Consider the following 18,394-nt stretch of genomic DNA (forward strand, 5'->3'; position numbering starts at 1 on the left):
CATGGGATGAGTTTCCATTTATTAGTGTCCCCTTTAATTTCTCTTAAGAGTGACTTGTAGTTTTCAGAGTATAAGTCTCACTTCTTTGGTTAGGTTTATTCCTAGGTATTTTATTCTTTTTGATGCAATGGTGAATGGAATTGTTTTCCTGATTTCTCTTTCTATTGATTCATTGTTAGTGTATAGGAAAGCTACAGATTTCTGTGTGTTAATTTTGTATCCTGCAACTTTGCTGTATTCCGATATCAGTTCTAGTAGTTTTGGAGTGGCTTTAGGGTTTTTTATGTACAGTATCATATCATCTGCAAATAGTGACAGTTTAACTTCTTCTTTACCAACCTGGATTCCTTGTATTTCTTTGTTTTGTCTGATTGCCGTGGCTAGGACCTCCAGTACTATGTTAAGTAACAGTGGGGAGAGTTGGCATCCCTGTCTTGTTCCCGATCTCAGAGGAAATGCTTTCAGCTTCTCGCTGTTCAGTATAATGTTGACTGTGGGTTTATCATATATGGCCTTTATTATGTTGAGGTACTTGCTCTCTGTACCCATTTTGCTTAGAGTTTTTATCATGAATGAATGTTGAATTTTATCAAATGCTTTTTCAACATCTATGGAGATGATCATGTGGTTTTTGTCTTTCTTTTTGTTGATGTGGTGGATGATGTTGATGGGTTTTCGAATGTTGTACCATCTTTGCATCCCTGGAATGAACCCGACTTGGTCATGGTGTATGATCCTTTTGATATACTGTTGAATTCTGTTTGCTAATATTTTATTGAGTATTTTTGCATGTACATTCATCAGGGATATTGGTCTGTAATTTTCTTTTTTGGTGGGGTCTTTGCCTGGTTTCAGTATTAGGGTGATGTTGGCTTCATAGAATGAGTTTGGGAGTATTCCCTCCTCTTCTATTTTTTGGAACACTTTAAGGAGAATGGGTATTATGTCTTCTCTGTGTGTCTGATAAAATTCCGAGATAAATCCGTCCGGCCCCAGGGTTTTGTTCTTGGGTAGTTTTTTGATTACTGTTTCAATTTCTTTGCTCGTAATTGGTTTGTTTAACTTTTGTGTTTCTTCCTTGGTCAGTCTTGGGAGGTTGTATTCTTCTAGGAAGTTGTTCATTTCTTCTAGGTTTTCCAGCTTGCTGGCATATAGGTTTTCATAGTAGTCTTTAATAATTCTTTGTATTTCTGTGGAGTCTGTCGTGATTTTTCCATTCTCATTTCTGATTCTGTTGATTTGTGTTGATTCTCTTTTTCTCTTAATAAGTTTGGCTAGAGGCTTATCTATTTTGTTTATTTTCTCAAAGAACCAGCTCTTGGTTTCGTTGATTTTTGGTACTGTTTTATTCTTCTCAATTTTGTTTATTTCTTCTCTGATCTTTATTATGTCTCTCCTTCTGCTGACTTTAGGCCCCATTTATTCTTCTTTTTCCAGTTTTGATAATTGTGATGTTAGACTATTCATTTGGGATTGTTCTTCCTTCTTCAAGTGTGCCTGGATTGCTATATACTTTCCTCTTAAGACTGCTTTCGCTGCGTCCCACAGAAGTTGGGGCTTTGTGTTGTTGTTGTAATTTGTTTCTATATATTCCTTGATCTCTATTTTGATTTGTTCATTGATCCATTGATTATTTAGAAGCATGTTGTTAAGCCTCCATGTGTTTGTGAGCCTTTTTGCTTTCTTTGTACAGTTTATTTCTAGTTTTATACCTTTGTGGTCTGAAATATTGGTAGAATTTCAATATTTTGGAATTTACTGAGGCTCTTTTTGTGAGCTAGTATGTGGTCTATTCTGGAGACTGTTCCATGTGCACTTGAGAAGAATGTATATCCTGTTGCTTTTGGATGTAGAGTTCTATAGATGTCTATTAGGTCCATCTATTCTAGTGTGTTGTTCAGTGCCTGTGTGTCCTTACTTATTTTCCGCCTGGTGGATCTATCCTTTGGGGTGAGTGGTGTGTTGAAGTCTCCTAAAATGAATGCATTGCAGTCTATTTCCCTCTTTAGTTCTGTTAGTATTTGCTTCACATATGCTGGTGCTCCTGTATTGGGTGCATATATATTTAGAATGGTTATATCCTCTTGTTGGACTGAGCCCTTTATCATTATGTAGTATCCTTCTTTATCTCTTGTTACTTTCTTTGTTTTGAAGTCTATTTTTTCTGATATTACTACTGCAACCCCTGCTTTCTTCTCACTGTTGTTTGCCTGAAATATGTTTTTCCATCCCTTGACTTTTAGTCTTTGCATGTCTTTGGGTTTCAGGTGAGTTTCGTGTAAGCAGCATATATGGGTCTTGCTTTTTTATCCATTCTATTACTCTGTGTCTTTTGATTGGTGCATGAAGTCATTTAGGGTGACTATTGAGAGATATGTACTTATTGTCATTGCAGGCTTTAGATTCGTGGTTACCAAAGGTTCAAGGTTAGCCTCTTTAGTATCTTACTGCCTAACTTAGCTCGCTTTTTGAGCTGTTATATACAGTGTCTGGAGATTCTTTTCTTCTCTCCCTTCTTATTCCTCCTCCTCCATTCTTCATATGTTGTGTGTTTTTTTCTGTGGTCTTTTTAGGAGTGCTCCCATCTAGAGCAGTCCCTGTAAGATGCCCTGTAGAGGTAGGTGGTTTGTGGGAAGCAAATTCCCTCAGCTTTTGCTTGTCTGGGAATTGTTTAATCCTGCCATCATATTTAAATGGTAGTCGTGCTGGATACAGTATCCTTGGTTCAAGGCCCTTCTGTTTCATTGCATTAAAGATATCATGCCATTCTCTTCTGGCCTGTAGGGTTTCTGTTGAGAAGTCTGATGTTAGCCTGATGGGTTTTCCTTTATAGGTGACCTTTTTCTCTCTAGCTGCCTTTAAAACTCTTTCCTTGTCCTTGATCCTTGACATTTTAATTATTATGTGCCTTGGTATTGACCTCCTTGGATCCTTTCTGTTGGGGGTTCTGTGTATTTCCGTGGACTGTTTGATTATTTCCTCCCCCAGTTTGGGGAAATTTTCAGCAATTATTTCTGCAAAGAGACTTTCTATCCCTTTTCCTCTCTCTTCTTCTTCTTTCTTCTCTCTTCTCCTATAATATCGATATTGTTCCTTTTGGTTTGGTCACATAGTTCTCTTAGTATTGTTTCGTTCCTGGAGATCCTTTTATCTCTCTCTATGTCAGCTTCTATACGTTCCTTTTCTCTGGTTTCTATTCCTTCAATGGCCTCTTGCATCTTATCCATTCTGCTTATAAATCCTTCCAGGGTTTGTTTCACTTCTGTGATCTCCTTCCTCACATCTGTGATCTCCCTGCGGACTTCATCCCATTGCTCTTGCATTTTTCTCTGCATCTCATCCCATTGCTCTTGCATTTTTCTCTGCATCTCCATCAGCATGTTCATGATTTTTATTTTGAATTCTTTTTCAGGAAGACTGGTTAGGTCTGTCTCCTTCTCAGGTGTTGTCTCTGTGATCTTTGTCTGCCTGTAGTTTTGCCTTTTCATGGTGATAGAGATAGTTTGCAGAGCTGGCACGAGTGACAGTGGAAGAGCTTTCCTTCTTGGTTTGTGGCCTTCCTCTCCTGGGAGAATAGCAACCTCTAGCGGCTTGTGCTGGGCAGCTGTGCGCAGACAGGGCTTCTGCTTCCTGCCCGGCTGCTATGGAGTTTATCTCCGCTGTTGCTGTGGGCGGGGATTGGCTCGGGCTGCCGCTCCAAAATGGTGGAGCCCCGTTTGATGGGGAGCAGCCGGGAGGCTATTTATCTCCATAAGGGGCCTCTGTGTTCCCTGCTGCCCAGGGGGTTAGAGTGCCCAGAGATCCCCAGATTCCCTGCCTCTGGACTAAGTGTCCTGCCCTGCCCCTTTAAGACTTCCAAAAAGCACTCTCCAAACCAAAACAACAAGAGCAACAACAAAAGAGAAAAAATTAAATAATTTAAAAAAAAAGAAAAGAAAAATGCACGATTTTCTTTGTCCTCAGGCGCCAGTCTCTGGCACCCACTCACTGGTCTTGCTTCCCTGTTTCCCTAGTATTAGGGTCCCTGTCCCTTTAAGACTTCCAAAAAGCACTCACCAAAAAAAAAAAAAAGGCCACTCCCGTTTCTTTGTTCTCTGGCATCGGCCTCAGGCACCCACTCACCAGTCCTGCCGCCCTGTTTCCCTAGTATCCAGGACCCCACACATGCACTGTCTGCGCTCTGGTCTGGATGGCTGGGGCTAGGTGCTCAGCTATCCTGGGCTCCCTCTCCCTCCCTGCTGACTCCCAGGGAGCTGGGGGGAGGGGCACTCGGGTCCCGCCGGTCCGGGGCTTGTATCTTACCCCCTTCGAGAGGCGCTGGGATCTCGCAGGTGTGGATGTCTGGATGTTGTCCTGTGTCCTCTGGTCTCTATTTTAGGAAGAGTTGTCTTTGCTATATTTTCATAGATAAATGTGGTTTTGGGAGGAGATTTCTGCTGCTCTATTCACGCCGCCATCTTGGGTCCACCTCTAAATTTTTTAATTTTTAATAAATGGCAAAGATGGCTTGGTTGCCATAACTTAGTGACTACCAAAACACTCACAGTCTGTGCTACTAATGGGAAATTTGCCACAAATAATTATCTGTCTATCCTTGTGTGTCCTCTCTTCCTAAAAAGGGATCTGAGTTGGCCTAAAAAAATAAAAAAAACCCATATACTCCTGAATAAAATCAGACAGCAAAATCCCAGTAGGAGAAATGATAAATACCAAATAAAATTCCATAAAATTTATTTTATTTAGTTAGGACTGAAGGGATGCTCAACAAAGTTGGTACCCTCAGAAATTAACTTTTTTTTGAATAAAAGAAAGTCATGAATTGTTAAATTGGTGATGCCGAGGAGATCATTTTCTCCCTGTTTATCTGATGCATGTTGCTGTAGACCCCTTTGCAGAAACAGGGCTAGTGTTTACCTGGGTAGTATATAATATATGAGAAGAGATCTGTGAAATAAAAAAACATAGATTCCGTTGTAGGGAGCGTAAGCAATATAAGAGAAGCCTATTTAAAAAAACAAACAAACTACCATTTACTTTTCTGGAAATGTACTGTTTATTTTTCTGAATTCTGAAACTCACATTCATTGAGTGCTGTTACTGACAAGGCACTGTCAAATAATATTTTAACTACATATGATTCTTTTACATTAAAAGTGATTTGGCACACTTTCTGGTTATCAGTGTGTTGTTGAAAGTGTGGTGTATTAGTGTGGATTTTTAGTTCCATTCCATCATTGTTTTCTCTGTTGCATCTCCAGATCTAGTCATCTAATCACCTTGTACATAGATAGTCACAAGGATCAGGGAAGAGACAGTATAAATGAATCATAGATTTCTCACCACCACTAGGAAAAGAAGTTGGAATGGAAGCCCTTCCAATATGGTTCAGAATATCTGCTTTTTCTTATTTTTCTTTAATACTATTTAGCTACCTTCTTTTTTTTGTTGTTAAGATTTACATTTTGTTTTTAAAACTTTCAAACCTACAGGTATGTTGAGAAAAATACAAAGAACACCATAAAACCTGAAGAGTCACTTGTTAACATTTTGTCATACTTGCTGTATCTTTCTTTTTTTTAATTTTTTATTAAGGTATTATTGATATACACTCTTTTGAAGGTTTCACATGATAAAACAATGTGGCTACTACATTTACCCATATTATCAAGTCCCCACCCATACCCCAATGCAGTCACTGTCCGTCAGTGCAGCAAGATGCCACAGATTCACTGTGTGCTTTCTCTGTGCTACACTGTTGTCCTGGTGATCCCCCACACCATGCGTATAAACATAATACCCCTCAATCCCCTTCTCGTTCCCTCCCCACCAACCCTCCTACAACCCTCCCCTTTGGTAACCACTAGTCCCTTCTTGGAGTCTGTAAGTCTGCTGCTATTTTGTTCCTTCAGTTTTGCTTCGTTGTTACACTCCACAAATGAGGGAAATCATTTGGCACTTGTCTTTCTCTGCCTAGCTTATTTCACTGAGCATAATGTCCTCTAGCTCCATCCATGTTGTTGCAAATTGTAGGATTTGTTTCTTATGTGTTTAGCTACCTTATTGTCACAACGTTTGTTCCAAAAATTGGGAGCAATAAGTAGCAGTACAGAAACATTTCGTTTAGAAAAGGGCTTTTTGTAGGGCAGAGTTTACTCTGCAAATTCATATGGATTGGCTCCAGATTGTTAACACATGTGAGAATCTGCATGACTTTATAAAGTGACTAGCTGGAATTCCACCTGCAAGTAAATCGGAGACCTAGAGGGAAGGGAGAAGATAAATGAAATTGGCACCATCAAGCTCCTCTAGTGAGATAATACATCTTTAGTGAGATACCCTAAAATACTATATGAGCTTTAAGTAGCTTTTATTGTTTTCAATTTAATCTTTACAGGGGGCAATCCTTCTCGGCCTTATGGCTAATAAGATCAAGTATAATGTCTACAGATTAAACATTAGGAGTTTAAACTTGAGTTTAATTTCCTAGAAGGTAAGAGTTGTGCCATGTAAATCTTAACATTTATAGGTTAGAGTTGGAATGTTGCTGGAGTTTAAATGTTGTTGAAAATTTAATACTTAAAATTAAGAAGGAAAATACCTGTGTTTTAGGAAGTGAAGCTGCTTCCCTTCGTTTTTTCACTGTGTTTTTGTGGCTCTGTTATTTTCCTTATTCTGATGTCAAAGTTCTCATAGTATGCAGCATGGTCTTTGAGGTGTAGAATGTTCTAAATAAATGCTTGAGTTATCCTGGAATTGCCTTTTTTCTTACAATTACCTCAACCTTGTATTAATAAAATGTATCACATTCCACAGACTTCACCTTCACATACTTTTTTCTTCAATACTGAATTTATTTCCTTTATCACCAAAACTCCACATTGATGGATCTTATCAACTTCCTTAGAGTAGTTGGAAAAGTATTAGATTATTTTTCATACCCTGTCTCAAAATTCCATTAAATTAATTGGAACTTATTTATATTTTGTAGACTTCTGAACAAGAAACTAAAGGTCTTCCAAGTAAAAAAGGAATTGTACAGTCTATTGTTGGTCAAGGCTATCATCGTAAAATAGTTCTGGCATCACAATCCATACAGAATACTGTATATAAGTAAGTATTTTGCAAAGAGAAAGGGCATGTTTAATAGAATTTACATAATGTTACTTATGTATAAAAATATGCTTTCAACGTATCATTTCATAGGAGGAGCCACTTTGTGACTAGGTTTTATTGCTGCTTCAACATAGAGACCCCTATAGATGTGTGTCCAGAGTGAATGCTTCCTGACCCAGGTGTCAAGTTTATTAGGTCCATGGATGCTGAAATTGTTGATGGCCTAAGAAACCCTCGTCTGTTCTGTGCCATTATTCAGAGTGTCCTGAAGAGGGCATCTTGATGTTTCCTTTTTATATAACTTATCCTTGATACTTTTCATTTAGGTATTTTCTCATAGTCCCTAAAGCTACTTCTTAGTGTTAGGAGAAAGAAGTACTAATACATAAAGTAACCAAAGTAATATAAAGCTGTCACATGTAGAACCTTAGGGACCTTCAGTGGGACAACTTTAAATATGAATATCTTTGTCTTGTATGAAGATGTCAATTTGGAGTTGCTGTTACTTCTAAAGGAGTAGGCTTTGTAAAAACGTTTTTTTTTCCCTTTTCCAAAAAATAAAATTGTTCACTACCACTTAAAAGTTTCCCAAAGTTTTAAAATAATATCTGGTACACAGTATTGTGGTCTTAATTTATTTCAACTATAATGCAGATTTTTTTTTAAGACTTAAGATAAAGGGTCATTTTCCTACAATTTCAAAATTGTTACTACTTTTCACATTTTTCCCCCTTTAATAAAGCTCAGTTTGGTAATCAAATGAATTTAAAGTTATATAAAACCTCAACAAAATTGTAACACAAGAGGCGATGCCAGCTTTTCAAAACTTACAAATAAGCCATTATCAAAAGCAAGCATCAACCCAAACAAGGCTCAGATGTGAAGATCAACCGAACCTTCTTCCCAGCTGTTACTGATTTGGCCGTCATTGTAATTTTCCTTGCCTCTCACTTCCCTATTACACTAACATTAGCATTGCAGACCATTGTCAGGTTGTCTCCCATCCTTGGTCCCATTCCTAGAGACACAGTGTGTCTGTGCATACCCTTGCAGTCTGTTATTTATACTTTTTACATCTGCTGTGTAGTAGTTAGGATTTAGGTCCTTTAGCATTCTCTTATTTTAAAACTGCTTATTTAAAATTTTTTGTTATCAAAAGGCAAAGTTTTCATTTACATTTATATTGCTTTTTTTCCTGACAGTAGACACGTCTCATTTATTTATTTTTGTTACTTACTTAGCTAATTTGGTTTTGTTCTTTTAAGTGATGGACAATCTTCAGCCATTCCTGTAGCCAGTATGGAGTTTGCAGCCATTTGTCTCAGAAATGCCCTGCTGCTGTTACCGGAAGAACAGCAAGATCCAAAGCAGGAAAATGGGTCTAAAAATAGCAATCAGTTAGGCGGGAACTCGGAGAGCAGTGAAGGCAGTGAAACTTGCAGGTATTTAGTCTCCTTGACCCTCTCTGACCAAGTCCCCTCAGGACTTGGTTAGTAAGCCTCTTTGTCCTGTAGGTGAATTCCTAAAATCTTCAGTCTCAGTTTCCTAAAGTTTCTCTTTTGAGTAATAAGAAAGGAAAGTATGAATATGTAAGTATTTCTGGAAGAGAGTAATTAGGGTAAAGGCTACAGGAGGAGAGAACCTTGAAAGAGAAAAGCAGAACTGTGAAATTGCTTTGCTTTGCCAGGAGAAATAGTTGCAAGAAGTCAAATTAAGGCATTTTTTTACTTTTATGAGAATAAGTTCTTCAATCCTAAAAGTTCTTATTTCTTATCTTCTGCTTTTTCTCTTAACATACTGTAAGCCACCAACCTCCAGAATATTTCTATATATATCTAGTTGTGTAATATAAATTATATGTTATGCCAATATATAGAAATTAGGAGAGTGTATCTAGTAATGGTAAAACACCATTATATATAGAAAGTTCTTTTTACACGTGGCACCTTTAAACTCAATTCTCCCATCCCTGCATTTTGTCTTAATTATAATAGAAACATGTTTATTATAGAAGATTTGAAACAAAATTGTGGAGTTTTTTTCTTCCATCTAAGAGTTATATTTTACTGTAGTTGTTACAAGGCAATCGGAAGGATGAGAAATGTGTGAAAATATTAGAGTGGGATTCCTTGTATAGTAAAGGTAATTGTTTTCAGTTAGAGACTCTTAAAAAGCTGTATATATACAAAGGAAAAGAAGCTAATACACACTATAGCTTTAAAACGTTATGATTACCAAGTCATAAAACATTTTTCATTGTTTTGTCTCTCACATTTTTGTCGTAAAAATTGCATGGGGGAGGGATAGGGAAACAATATTTTACATGTAACTGTTTATTTGTTGCTCTTCATATTTGAGAGTCTGTCTTTATTTTAGCAGTAAAAGCCATGATGGAGATAAATTTATTCCAGCTCCACCCTCTTCTCCACTGAGAAAACAGGAATTAGAAAACTTGAAGTAAGTATCTCAACAAAACTAGCATTGTGTCTATTTAAATGAACACATTGTTTTAATCTCCTTTATTCCATTCATAGTATGAATTACATCAAGTGAATGTCAGATGTTAAGCCAATCTTTCAGTCTTGTGATAAACCCATCTAGTCAGAATGTATTATCTTTTTTTAATAAGTTGTTGGATTTGATTTATTAATACTTTGTTGGAAACACTTGCTTCCATGTTTTCAGAAGGTTAATGCTTACTTTTCTTCCCTTGTAATGTCTTTTTCAGGCTTTGGTTTCAGGGTTGTGTGGACCATATAAATGATCTGGGAAGTGATTCTTCCCTCTCTCTTTTCTGAAAGAGTTTGTATAAACTAGATACTAACTCCTTTTTAGTGTTTGATAGAATTTACCCGTGAAACCATCTGGCTTAGGCTTTTCTTTCTGGGAAATTTTTTATAATGAATTTAAAGTCTACATTAGATGAATGCTGTTCAGATTTTCTATTTTATCTGCATCAGTTTGAGTAAGTTACATTTTTGTCTTTGTACATTATAAGCTCCTTATTTTTGCTTTGAACAGTCGTATGTATGTTTAAAGGCAACAGCATAGTCTTTTATGTTTAGCCACATAAGTACTGTTTCCTGATGAATCTAGTTGTCTATAAGATATCATTTCCCTTCAGTCTGAAGATCTCCCTGTAACATTTCTTGTAATACAGGTCTTAGTTTTCCACGGTTTTTTTTCTTCTTCTTTTTAAATATGGAATTGTCTTTATTTCATCTTCATTCATGGAGGATATTTTCACTGAAGATCGAATTCTAGGTTGGTAGTGATTTTTTGTTTTTCGGGGTTTTTTTTTTTTTTTCTTTCAGTCCTCTTTCAGGTCACTGAATTATCTCCCAGCCTCCACTGTTTTTGATGGAAGTTCACAGTCACTGTAAACAGGTGTCATTTTTCTATCAAGATTGATTGTCTACCTTTGTTTTTTAGCAGTTAGACTATGATGAGTGTAAATGTGATCTTTGTTTTTAATCTTGCTTGGAGTTAGCTAACTTTCTTAAGAGTATAAATGTATCTTTTAACAAATTTAGGGTTTTTTTTTTTTTACCATTATGTCTTCATATTATTTTTGGAACTAGGCTTAATGTTTTGGTATCATTAATCTACAATTACATGAAGAGCATTATGTTTACTAGGCTCACCCCTTCACCAAGTCCCCCCCACATACCCCATCTCAATCACTGTCCATCTGCGTAGTAAGATGCTGTAAAATCACTACTTGTCTTCTCTGTGTTGCACACCCCTCCCCGTGCCCCCCACACTATACATGCTAATAGTAATGCCCTCTTTCTTTTTCCCTGCCCTTATCCCTCCCTTCCCACCTATCCTCCCCAATCCCTTTCCCTTTGGTAAACTATTAGTCCATTCTTGGGTTCTGTGATTCTGCTGCTGTTTTGTTCCTTCAGTTTTCCTTTGTTCTTATACTCTACATATGAGTGAAATCATTTGGTACTTGTCTTTCTCAGCCTGACTTATTTCACTTAGCATAATACCTTCTAGCTCCATCCATGTTGTTGCAAATGGTAGGATCTGTTTTTTTCTTATAGCTGAGTAATATTCCATGTTACAGCATTACTTTTAAGAATAATTTCAATAATAGGACCACAAATTAAAACAGAAAGAAAGAGTCATTATTGCTTATATTTTTGCCTACTAAGTTGCAAAAGAATGACAAAGTACACTCAAATTTATATATTGCTGGTTGTATGGCAAACTGATAGATTACTTTTTAAAACCATTTTAAAACCATTTCATGTATTCACATACATGTTTTTTCCAACAACATTCGTGCAGGTCTTGGACAAAGTGCAGGGGAATCAGAGACAAACAAAAAGCCCTGCATTCCAAAGCAGATGGCAAACTCTTAGGAGGAAATAATACTTGTTAGAAGATTAGTTAGTAGATGGTTTTCTTCTTGTGGTAATTTTATCACTCAGATAAGTAGATTTTTTCAGTCTGCTCAACGTGCTCAATCTGATTACCTATATTTGTTTTTCTGCGAACATCCACCCAACTTGCAGAATTCACCATTTTCATATTGGGTTTTCCATCTGTTCCTTTTTTTTTTTTTTGAGAGGGCATCTCTCATATTTATTGATCAAATGGTTGTTAACAACAATAAAATTCTGTATAGAGGGGTCAGTGCTCAATGCACAGTCATTAATCCATCTCAAGCCTAATTCTCATTAGTCTCCAATCTTCTGAAGCATAACGAACAAGTTCTTACATGGTGAACGAATTCTTACATAGTGAATAAGTTCTTACATGGTGAACAGTACAAGGCATTCATCACAGAAACTTTCAGTTTTGATCACACATTATGAACTATAAACAGGTCAAATATGAATATTCGTTTGATTTTTATACTTGATTTATATGTGGATCCCACATTTCTCCCTTTATTATTATTATTTTTTTTATTTTTAATAAAATGCTGAAGTGGTAGGTAGATGCAAGATAAAGTTAGAAAACATAGTTTAGTGTTGTAAGAGAGCAATTGTAGATGATCAGGTATGTGCCTATAGACTGTGCTAATCTGAGCTAGACAAGGGCAATAAAACATCCACGGATGCAGAAGCTTTCTCTCACAACAGGGGGTGGGTGTGAGGTTCTAAGCTTCACCACTGTTGTTCCCCGATTTCTCACCTGATGGCCCCCCTGCGACTGTGCCTGTCTTAGGTTGTTCCTCCCTTGAGGAATCTTACCTGTCTCTGGCTAACCAGTCATCTTCCGGGGCCATACAGGGAAATGTAAAGTTGGTAAGTGAGAGAGAAGCAATATTGTTTGAAAAGGTTAGCTTTTTACTTCTTTGCATATTTATGCCCTGTGGCTTCTATGCCCAGCACTTGTCTCGAGGTATCTTTACCACCTGGAGGAATTCTGATACTTGGTAAATTCGATATGAGGCACAGATTCTATTTAAGGGTTGTAATTAGGAAGGAAGAAGAAAAGCTATAGAGGTAGCATATGGAAGAAAACATGGGAGGATTGATTATTTCTTTTTTGACATATTTTCTTGTAGAGTACCTTAAGCATGTATAGGTTTTAAACTACTAACTAACTTGCGCACACATATTAACATAATAGGAATACGGTGACATAAACAAAGCAAATCTATAATTACCAGCCATCTCCAGTGAAGCCAAGAAAACCAGTTAGGCACCCTAGGCATTTGTGAAAATTTGTCTATGATATTATGGATATTGTCCACCTGTACTTGAACAGTCTGAGAGAAATCAGACAAATTAAAACAACCCATGCCTGGGAACTGTTCCCATCCCATATGTTCTTTTAACCATAGATAGTCTGTAGTCGTAAGATTTTGGAGCGCTACAACTTACACTTCTCCTAATTCTTGGTTGAGTTCCAACAGTATAGATCCAGTCAAATTTGTTGTTTTACTGTATGCACAGGCCAGCTTAGATATCTCCTTCATTCCAATGGCAAGTCCAGGAAATGGTGGGATGGATGCAGCTACAACTGCAGCATCGCCTGGATCTTTGTGGAGGTTTTTTGATGATCATCTTCTGGTATGAGTCTTCCAGAGAGTGCTGATGTTGGAAGTTCTTCTTCATATTGTATCTTAGTTCATTTTCTGGGTAGCCAAATTAGGCTTTGATATTCTGTATAAACACAAACAGACCCTTTGCCCACACTTTGACATGCCGTCTATACCACTGTGTAGAGCTCATTGGAGGTCCATCTGTTCCATTTTTATAAGAGATTTTTTATATGAAGAGTTGGCATTCATCATTTCTCTTGTGATATTGTTAATGATACTTAATTGTCAAGCAGAATTTCATTTTTAAGCATATTTATCAATCTTCTTTAGTTTTTATCCTTTCATGTGATGTTTAGAAAGGTCTTCTTGCCTCCAAGATTTTGAAAATACCTTACCCACGTTTTCTTCTAGCACTTTGTCGTTACCATCAATCTCAATTTTTGTTTCATCTAGAATTTATCTTAGCATAAACAAATAAAGGGAGTCTATCCTTACTTTGTGTGATTTTTCATAGTATAGTCCACTTGATAAATAACTTCATTTAACATTAAAAATAAAACGTGGAACCAGAACTGTAAAATCTTTGAATTTTATGTCTAAACAGTTTTAAATTACATTTGTGTAAAATAGCGTATGTATATTTCTACTTGTTTAAAAAAAAACCTAGAGAGAGCTCTATGTTAAAACCTTCACAGTGGTTATCCCTGGAAGGTGAAATAACTGATGATTTTAATTTTCTTGTTGTATATCTGTTTTTCTAAAAAAAAAAAAAAATGAAGGTATTTCACTAATGTTAGTGATAACACCTCCTTGGGGTCATGCCTAGTGTCTCTGGGGAAAGACTGGCCAGCACATGTGTGCTTTTCTGATCATGTATTGTCAGATCAGGGTATTTATGGCAGGGCACTGCTGTCAGCAAACTCAGGGCTCCAGGCACCTTGCTCAACAAAACAACTTTTTATCTCTGTTTTATTCTGTCAAAGTATACCATAAATTCCCACATTGCAGTAATAGCTTCTCTGCCCTGGGTTTTATGGTCAGGAGGAAAGTTAATCCTCTGGTTATACAGAGGAAAATTTTAAATACCAAGTTTAGTTAGAAATGAGGAGTTGGTCATTTGACGTTTTGAAAGTAGTTTTAAGTCTTAGCACTTAATTTTCAAACTTGACAAAATTAGTTAAAGGTTTTATTCAGTTATCTCCAGTTATATTAAAACTTCTTGAGTTCTTATTCCTTCTGTGATTTATAAGATACCAAGAAAATAAAAGTACAAGACAGATTACCGACAAAACGGCAAAAACAAAATAAACAGAAGAACATGCTGTTGAGTGAAATAAAATTGAATTCTTAAAAAGCAGTCAAAATTCCAACCATGTAACTAAAATTAACTCACTGGGCTAGATTTTTGTCCTAAGTGTAAATGTGTGAAAACAAAGCAAATTAAATAAAGCTAAACTGTACTTGCTATAAAGTGAGCTGGCAGGGATGCAGTGGATTGTAAAGTTTAGCCTAGACAATATTTGGGAAAATGCTTTAACTTGCCAAAAAAATACCATTTTCCACCATTTTGCTAAATGTTTTCTAGAAATATCTCTGTTTATGAAGTCACCAGCATTTCATATTTATCTAAGGGCTCAACTTTTTTTTTTAGGTAAATTGAATTTTTTATTTATTAAGGTATCATTGATATATACTCTTAGGAAGGTTTCACAAGAAAAACAATGTGGTTACTACATTCGCCCTTATTATCGCGTTCCCCCATACCCCATAACCCATAGCAGTCACTGCCCATCAGTTTCATAAGATAGGGCTCACCTATTTTTAATAGACTATTTTATGTGGTAAAAATCCAAGTAGTACAAAAGGTTATGTAGTGTAAAGTAAATCTTGTCCCATCCTGGTCCTGTTTCCTCTTCCCCAAGGAGCAACCACTGACAGGTTTCTTGTATGTCCTCCCAGTGAGATTTCTTATTCCTATGCCAGCACATGTATATATATATGGTGTTTGTTACAGTAGCAGTTGCATGGTGTCCACACTGCTCTATACCTTATTTTTCCCATTTGACAGTATATCTTTAGATCATTTTATGTAGTACAAAACTGTTTCATTCTTTCTAATAGATGCATAGAATTGCATTCTATAGATATGACATCATTTATTTAACATTCCTTTATATTTAGCTGTTTATGTTTTCAGTCTTTGCTGTTACAAATGATGTTGCCGTGAATATCACTGTACACATTTTTAAGGTGCATCTTTAATGAAGAAGGTATTTTAAACAATTTTTTAACTTGATTTAATTTTTACAAACTTACTTGAATGAGTACTAATCTTAGGGATGCTTTATATATGCAATTTAAGAAGCATATTATATCAATGGTTGAACAGCTGCAGTTGTGGAAATTAACTGTAGCTACTGAAAATGGCATTAAAGAGGGGGTTATGTGCAGACTGGCATACTTCCTGTCAAAGAGCTTTGTGCCTTTTGAAGCACGACTCTTTGCTTTCCACAGGTCCTAGCAGGAGGATTGGCTATTTTCAGAGAAAATAAAATTACTTCCCTATTTTTGTGTAAAGAAGTGAAGGGTCTCCATAGGGAATTCCATCATCATAAAGTGAGGCAAGGAGGAGTTTGCTGGTATATATATTAACCTTTTTTTCCTTAAGTAACAGATGGGAGAAAGGAAATGGAACAAACTGAAGGAGCCTTAGAGTAGATTTATAAAAAGAACTGCTGTGCAGGACAGAAGTATGGTAACGTGGAGACAAATGGTGCAGGGAAGGAGTCATAAAAGATTTGCGTGTAGTCTTCAAAGCTATAAAAGCTGACAGTGCAGAAGGGTGTGTTAAAGGGCAGGTCTGTGGCAGGAGCCAGCTGTCTTCTATAGAAGGAAGGAGCCTGAGCACACTGGTTCTCTGGGAGGGTGGTGGGATTCCTGGAGATTTCATCTCTTTCTGACCTAAATTCTTTTATGTGATCAGAAATGGTGGTGACTAGTATATATTTAGTTTTTATGGACTATTATATCTGACCCCTTGTGCTCTATAATACCCAAGACACCAATGCAAAACCTCATTTCCTAATTCCAGCATAACGAACATGCAGTAAATTTATCAGAACTGTTCTGATGGCTACTTCTTATGGTATATGGGTTCACAGCCTCTTGAGTATTCTTAATTTTTGTACGTAAATGAAGATGGGTCCAAAAAATTCATTCTAACCAGGTTCAAGTATGCTTTTACAAGACAGATGACACCTGAAGCAATTGTGAGATTCTGTTTAAGAATCAAGCTAGTTTTCAGAAAAATACTCTCATACTTAAAGCAGAAATTTGTCCCCACATCTGGGGAAAGGTCTCAGAAATCACCTAAATAGTTTAATTTGTGAGGCTCAGATAAACTTAAGAGTAGTGTAATAATGGCTCAGGAAAGGCATACATATATAATGACATTGTTGCAATATTGCTTCAGTTCCTGAACCTCTCAAAGCTCTGCAAAGCCATCAGTTTCATTCAGTGAGAAGCACACATGCACATTTGGCAGCTTTAAATAAATGCTAAGACATGACGTTTTAAAAATAAAAGGTGATTGTATTTCTAGGTATTTACTTAAGAGAAATGAGAACTTGTCCATACAAGAACTTCTTAGCAGCTTTACTTATGACAGTCAAAAACCAGAAATTGCCCAGATATCATTGATTTGTAGTCCACTTTATATGTTGGAATATTGTTCAGCTATAAAAAGGAACAAATTTCTAATGGCGTAAGTCAACATGATTGAATCTCAAAATATTTTGTGTTTCTTCATTTACTCAGGGTAAGGTATATACTGTATGATTCCATTTATGCCATTTATATGACAGGCAAAACTAATTCATGTTGATAGAAATCCAAGCAATGATTGAGGGGCTTGACCAGAAGGAATCTTTCTGAGGTGATAGGAATGTTCTGTTATCTTCATTGGGCTGGTAGTTCCATGCACATAGTCAAATTCATCAACTGTATGCTTAAAATGATATATTGTGATATAGATAAATAATACCTCATTTAAAAATTTTAAGATATTTTGAAATTTTGCAAGATTGTATAATTCTGTGTTCTTTTGGGAAATCGAATTTAACCATTAAGATTTATAAATGGTCCATTTCCCTTGCATATCATTTATGAAGTGGCATGACATGGAAAATTTAGTTCCTTAACCCAAAACAAAACCGTCTACTTCTGTTTAACATGTATTCTTTAGGCCTTAAGGCTGCAGTATCAAATACCAAACCTACCTCATCACAAGTCACTACTGAACACATGAAATGTGGCTGGTAAAAGGTATAACGTTTAAGTGTATGATACACACTGGATTTCAAAATCTGCTACCCACCAAAATATAAAAATGTCAGTAATTCTTTTTTAATTAAGGTATCATTGATATAAAATCTCATGAAGGTTTCACATGAGCAACATTGTGGTTTCAACGTTCACCCCTGTTATCAAATCCCCCCCCAACCCCATTGCAATCACTGTCCACCAGTGTAGTAAGATGCTATGGAGTCATTACTTGTCTTCTCCATGTTATACTGCCTTCCCCAATTCCTACCTATATTGTGTGTGCGCTAATTATAATGCCTCTTAGTTCCCCCATCCCTACCTCCCCAACCCCTTCCCTTTGGTAACTTCTAGTCCCTTCTTGGAGTCTGTGAGTCTGCTGGTGTATTGTTCCCTCAGTTTTGGTTCATTGTTACACTCCACAAATGAGTGAAATCACATGGTACTTGTCTTTCTCTGCCAGGCTTATTTCATTGAGCATAATACCTTCTAGCTCCATCCATGTTGTTGCAAATGGGCGGGTTTCCTTGCTTTCTATGGCTGAATAGTATTCCATTGTGAATATGTGCCACCTCTTCTTTATCCATTCATCTTAGGTAGCTTCCATATCTTGGCTATTGTAAACAGTGCTGTGATAAACATAGGAGTGCATATTTTTTTTAGTCAGAGATCTTGTTTTCTTCAGGTAAATTCCTAGGAATGGAATTACTCAGTCAAATGGTATTCCTGTTTTTAGTTTTTTGAGGAACTTCCTTACTGCTTTCCACAATGGTTGAACTAAATTACATTCCCACCAGCAGTGTAGGAGGGTTCCCCTTTCTCTGCATTCTCACCAGCATTATTTGTTCCTTGTCTTTTGGATGTTGGCCATCCTAACTGGCGTGAGGTGATACTTCATTGTGGGTTTCTTTTTTGGTATCATTAATATACAATTACATGAGCAACATTGCGGTTACT

General features: G+C 36.6%; 1 protein-coding gene across 6 annotated transcripts in view; it reads left to right on the top strand.

Moving 5' to 3' along the window:
* The window catches only part of CNOT10 (CCR4-NOT transcription complex subunit 10), a 95,535-nt gene that overhangs the window by 59,566 nt on the left and 17,575 nt on the right, over positions 1-18,394 (top strand). For 5 of the 6 annotated variants that reach the window (XR_012125898.1, XM_037008637.2, XM_037008641.2 and 2 more), the window contains 3 exons: positions 6,989-7,110; positions 8,379-8,555; positions 9,490-9,570. Coding sequence is in view for 5 of the 6 variants with exons in the window: in XM_037008637.2 (XP_036864532.2) it covers positions 6,989-7,110; positions 8,379-8,555; positions 9,490-9,570 (380 nt within the window). In the remaining variant the exon portion in view is untranslated. The remainder of the gene's footprint in view (positions 1-6,988; positions 7,111-8,378; positions 8,556-9,489; positions 9,571-18,394) is intronic. The other variant, XM_037008639.2, reaches the window with a different exon arrangement.

Source organism: Manis javanica, chromosome 15 (assembly GCF_040802235.1).
Source record: "Manis javanica isolate MJ-LG chromosome 15, MJ_LKY, whole genome shotgun sequence".
NCBI lineage: Eukaryota > Metazoa > Chordata > Mammalia > Pholidota > Manidae > Manis > Manis javanica.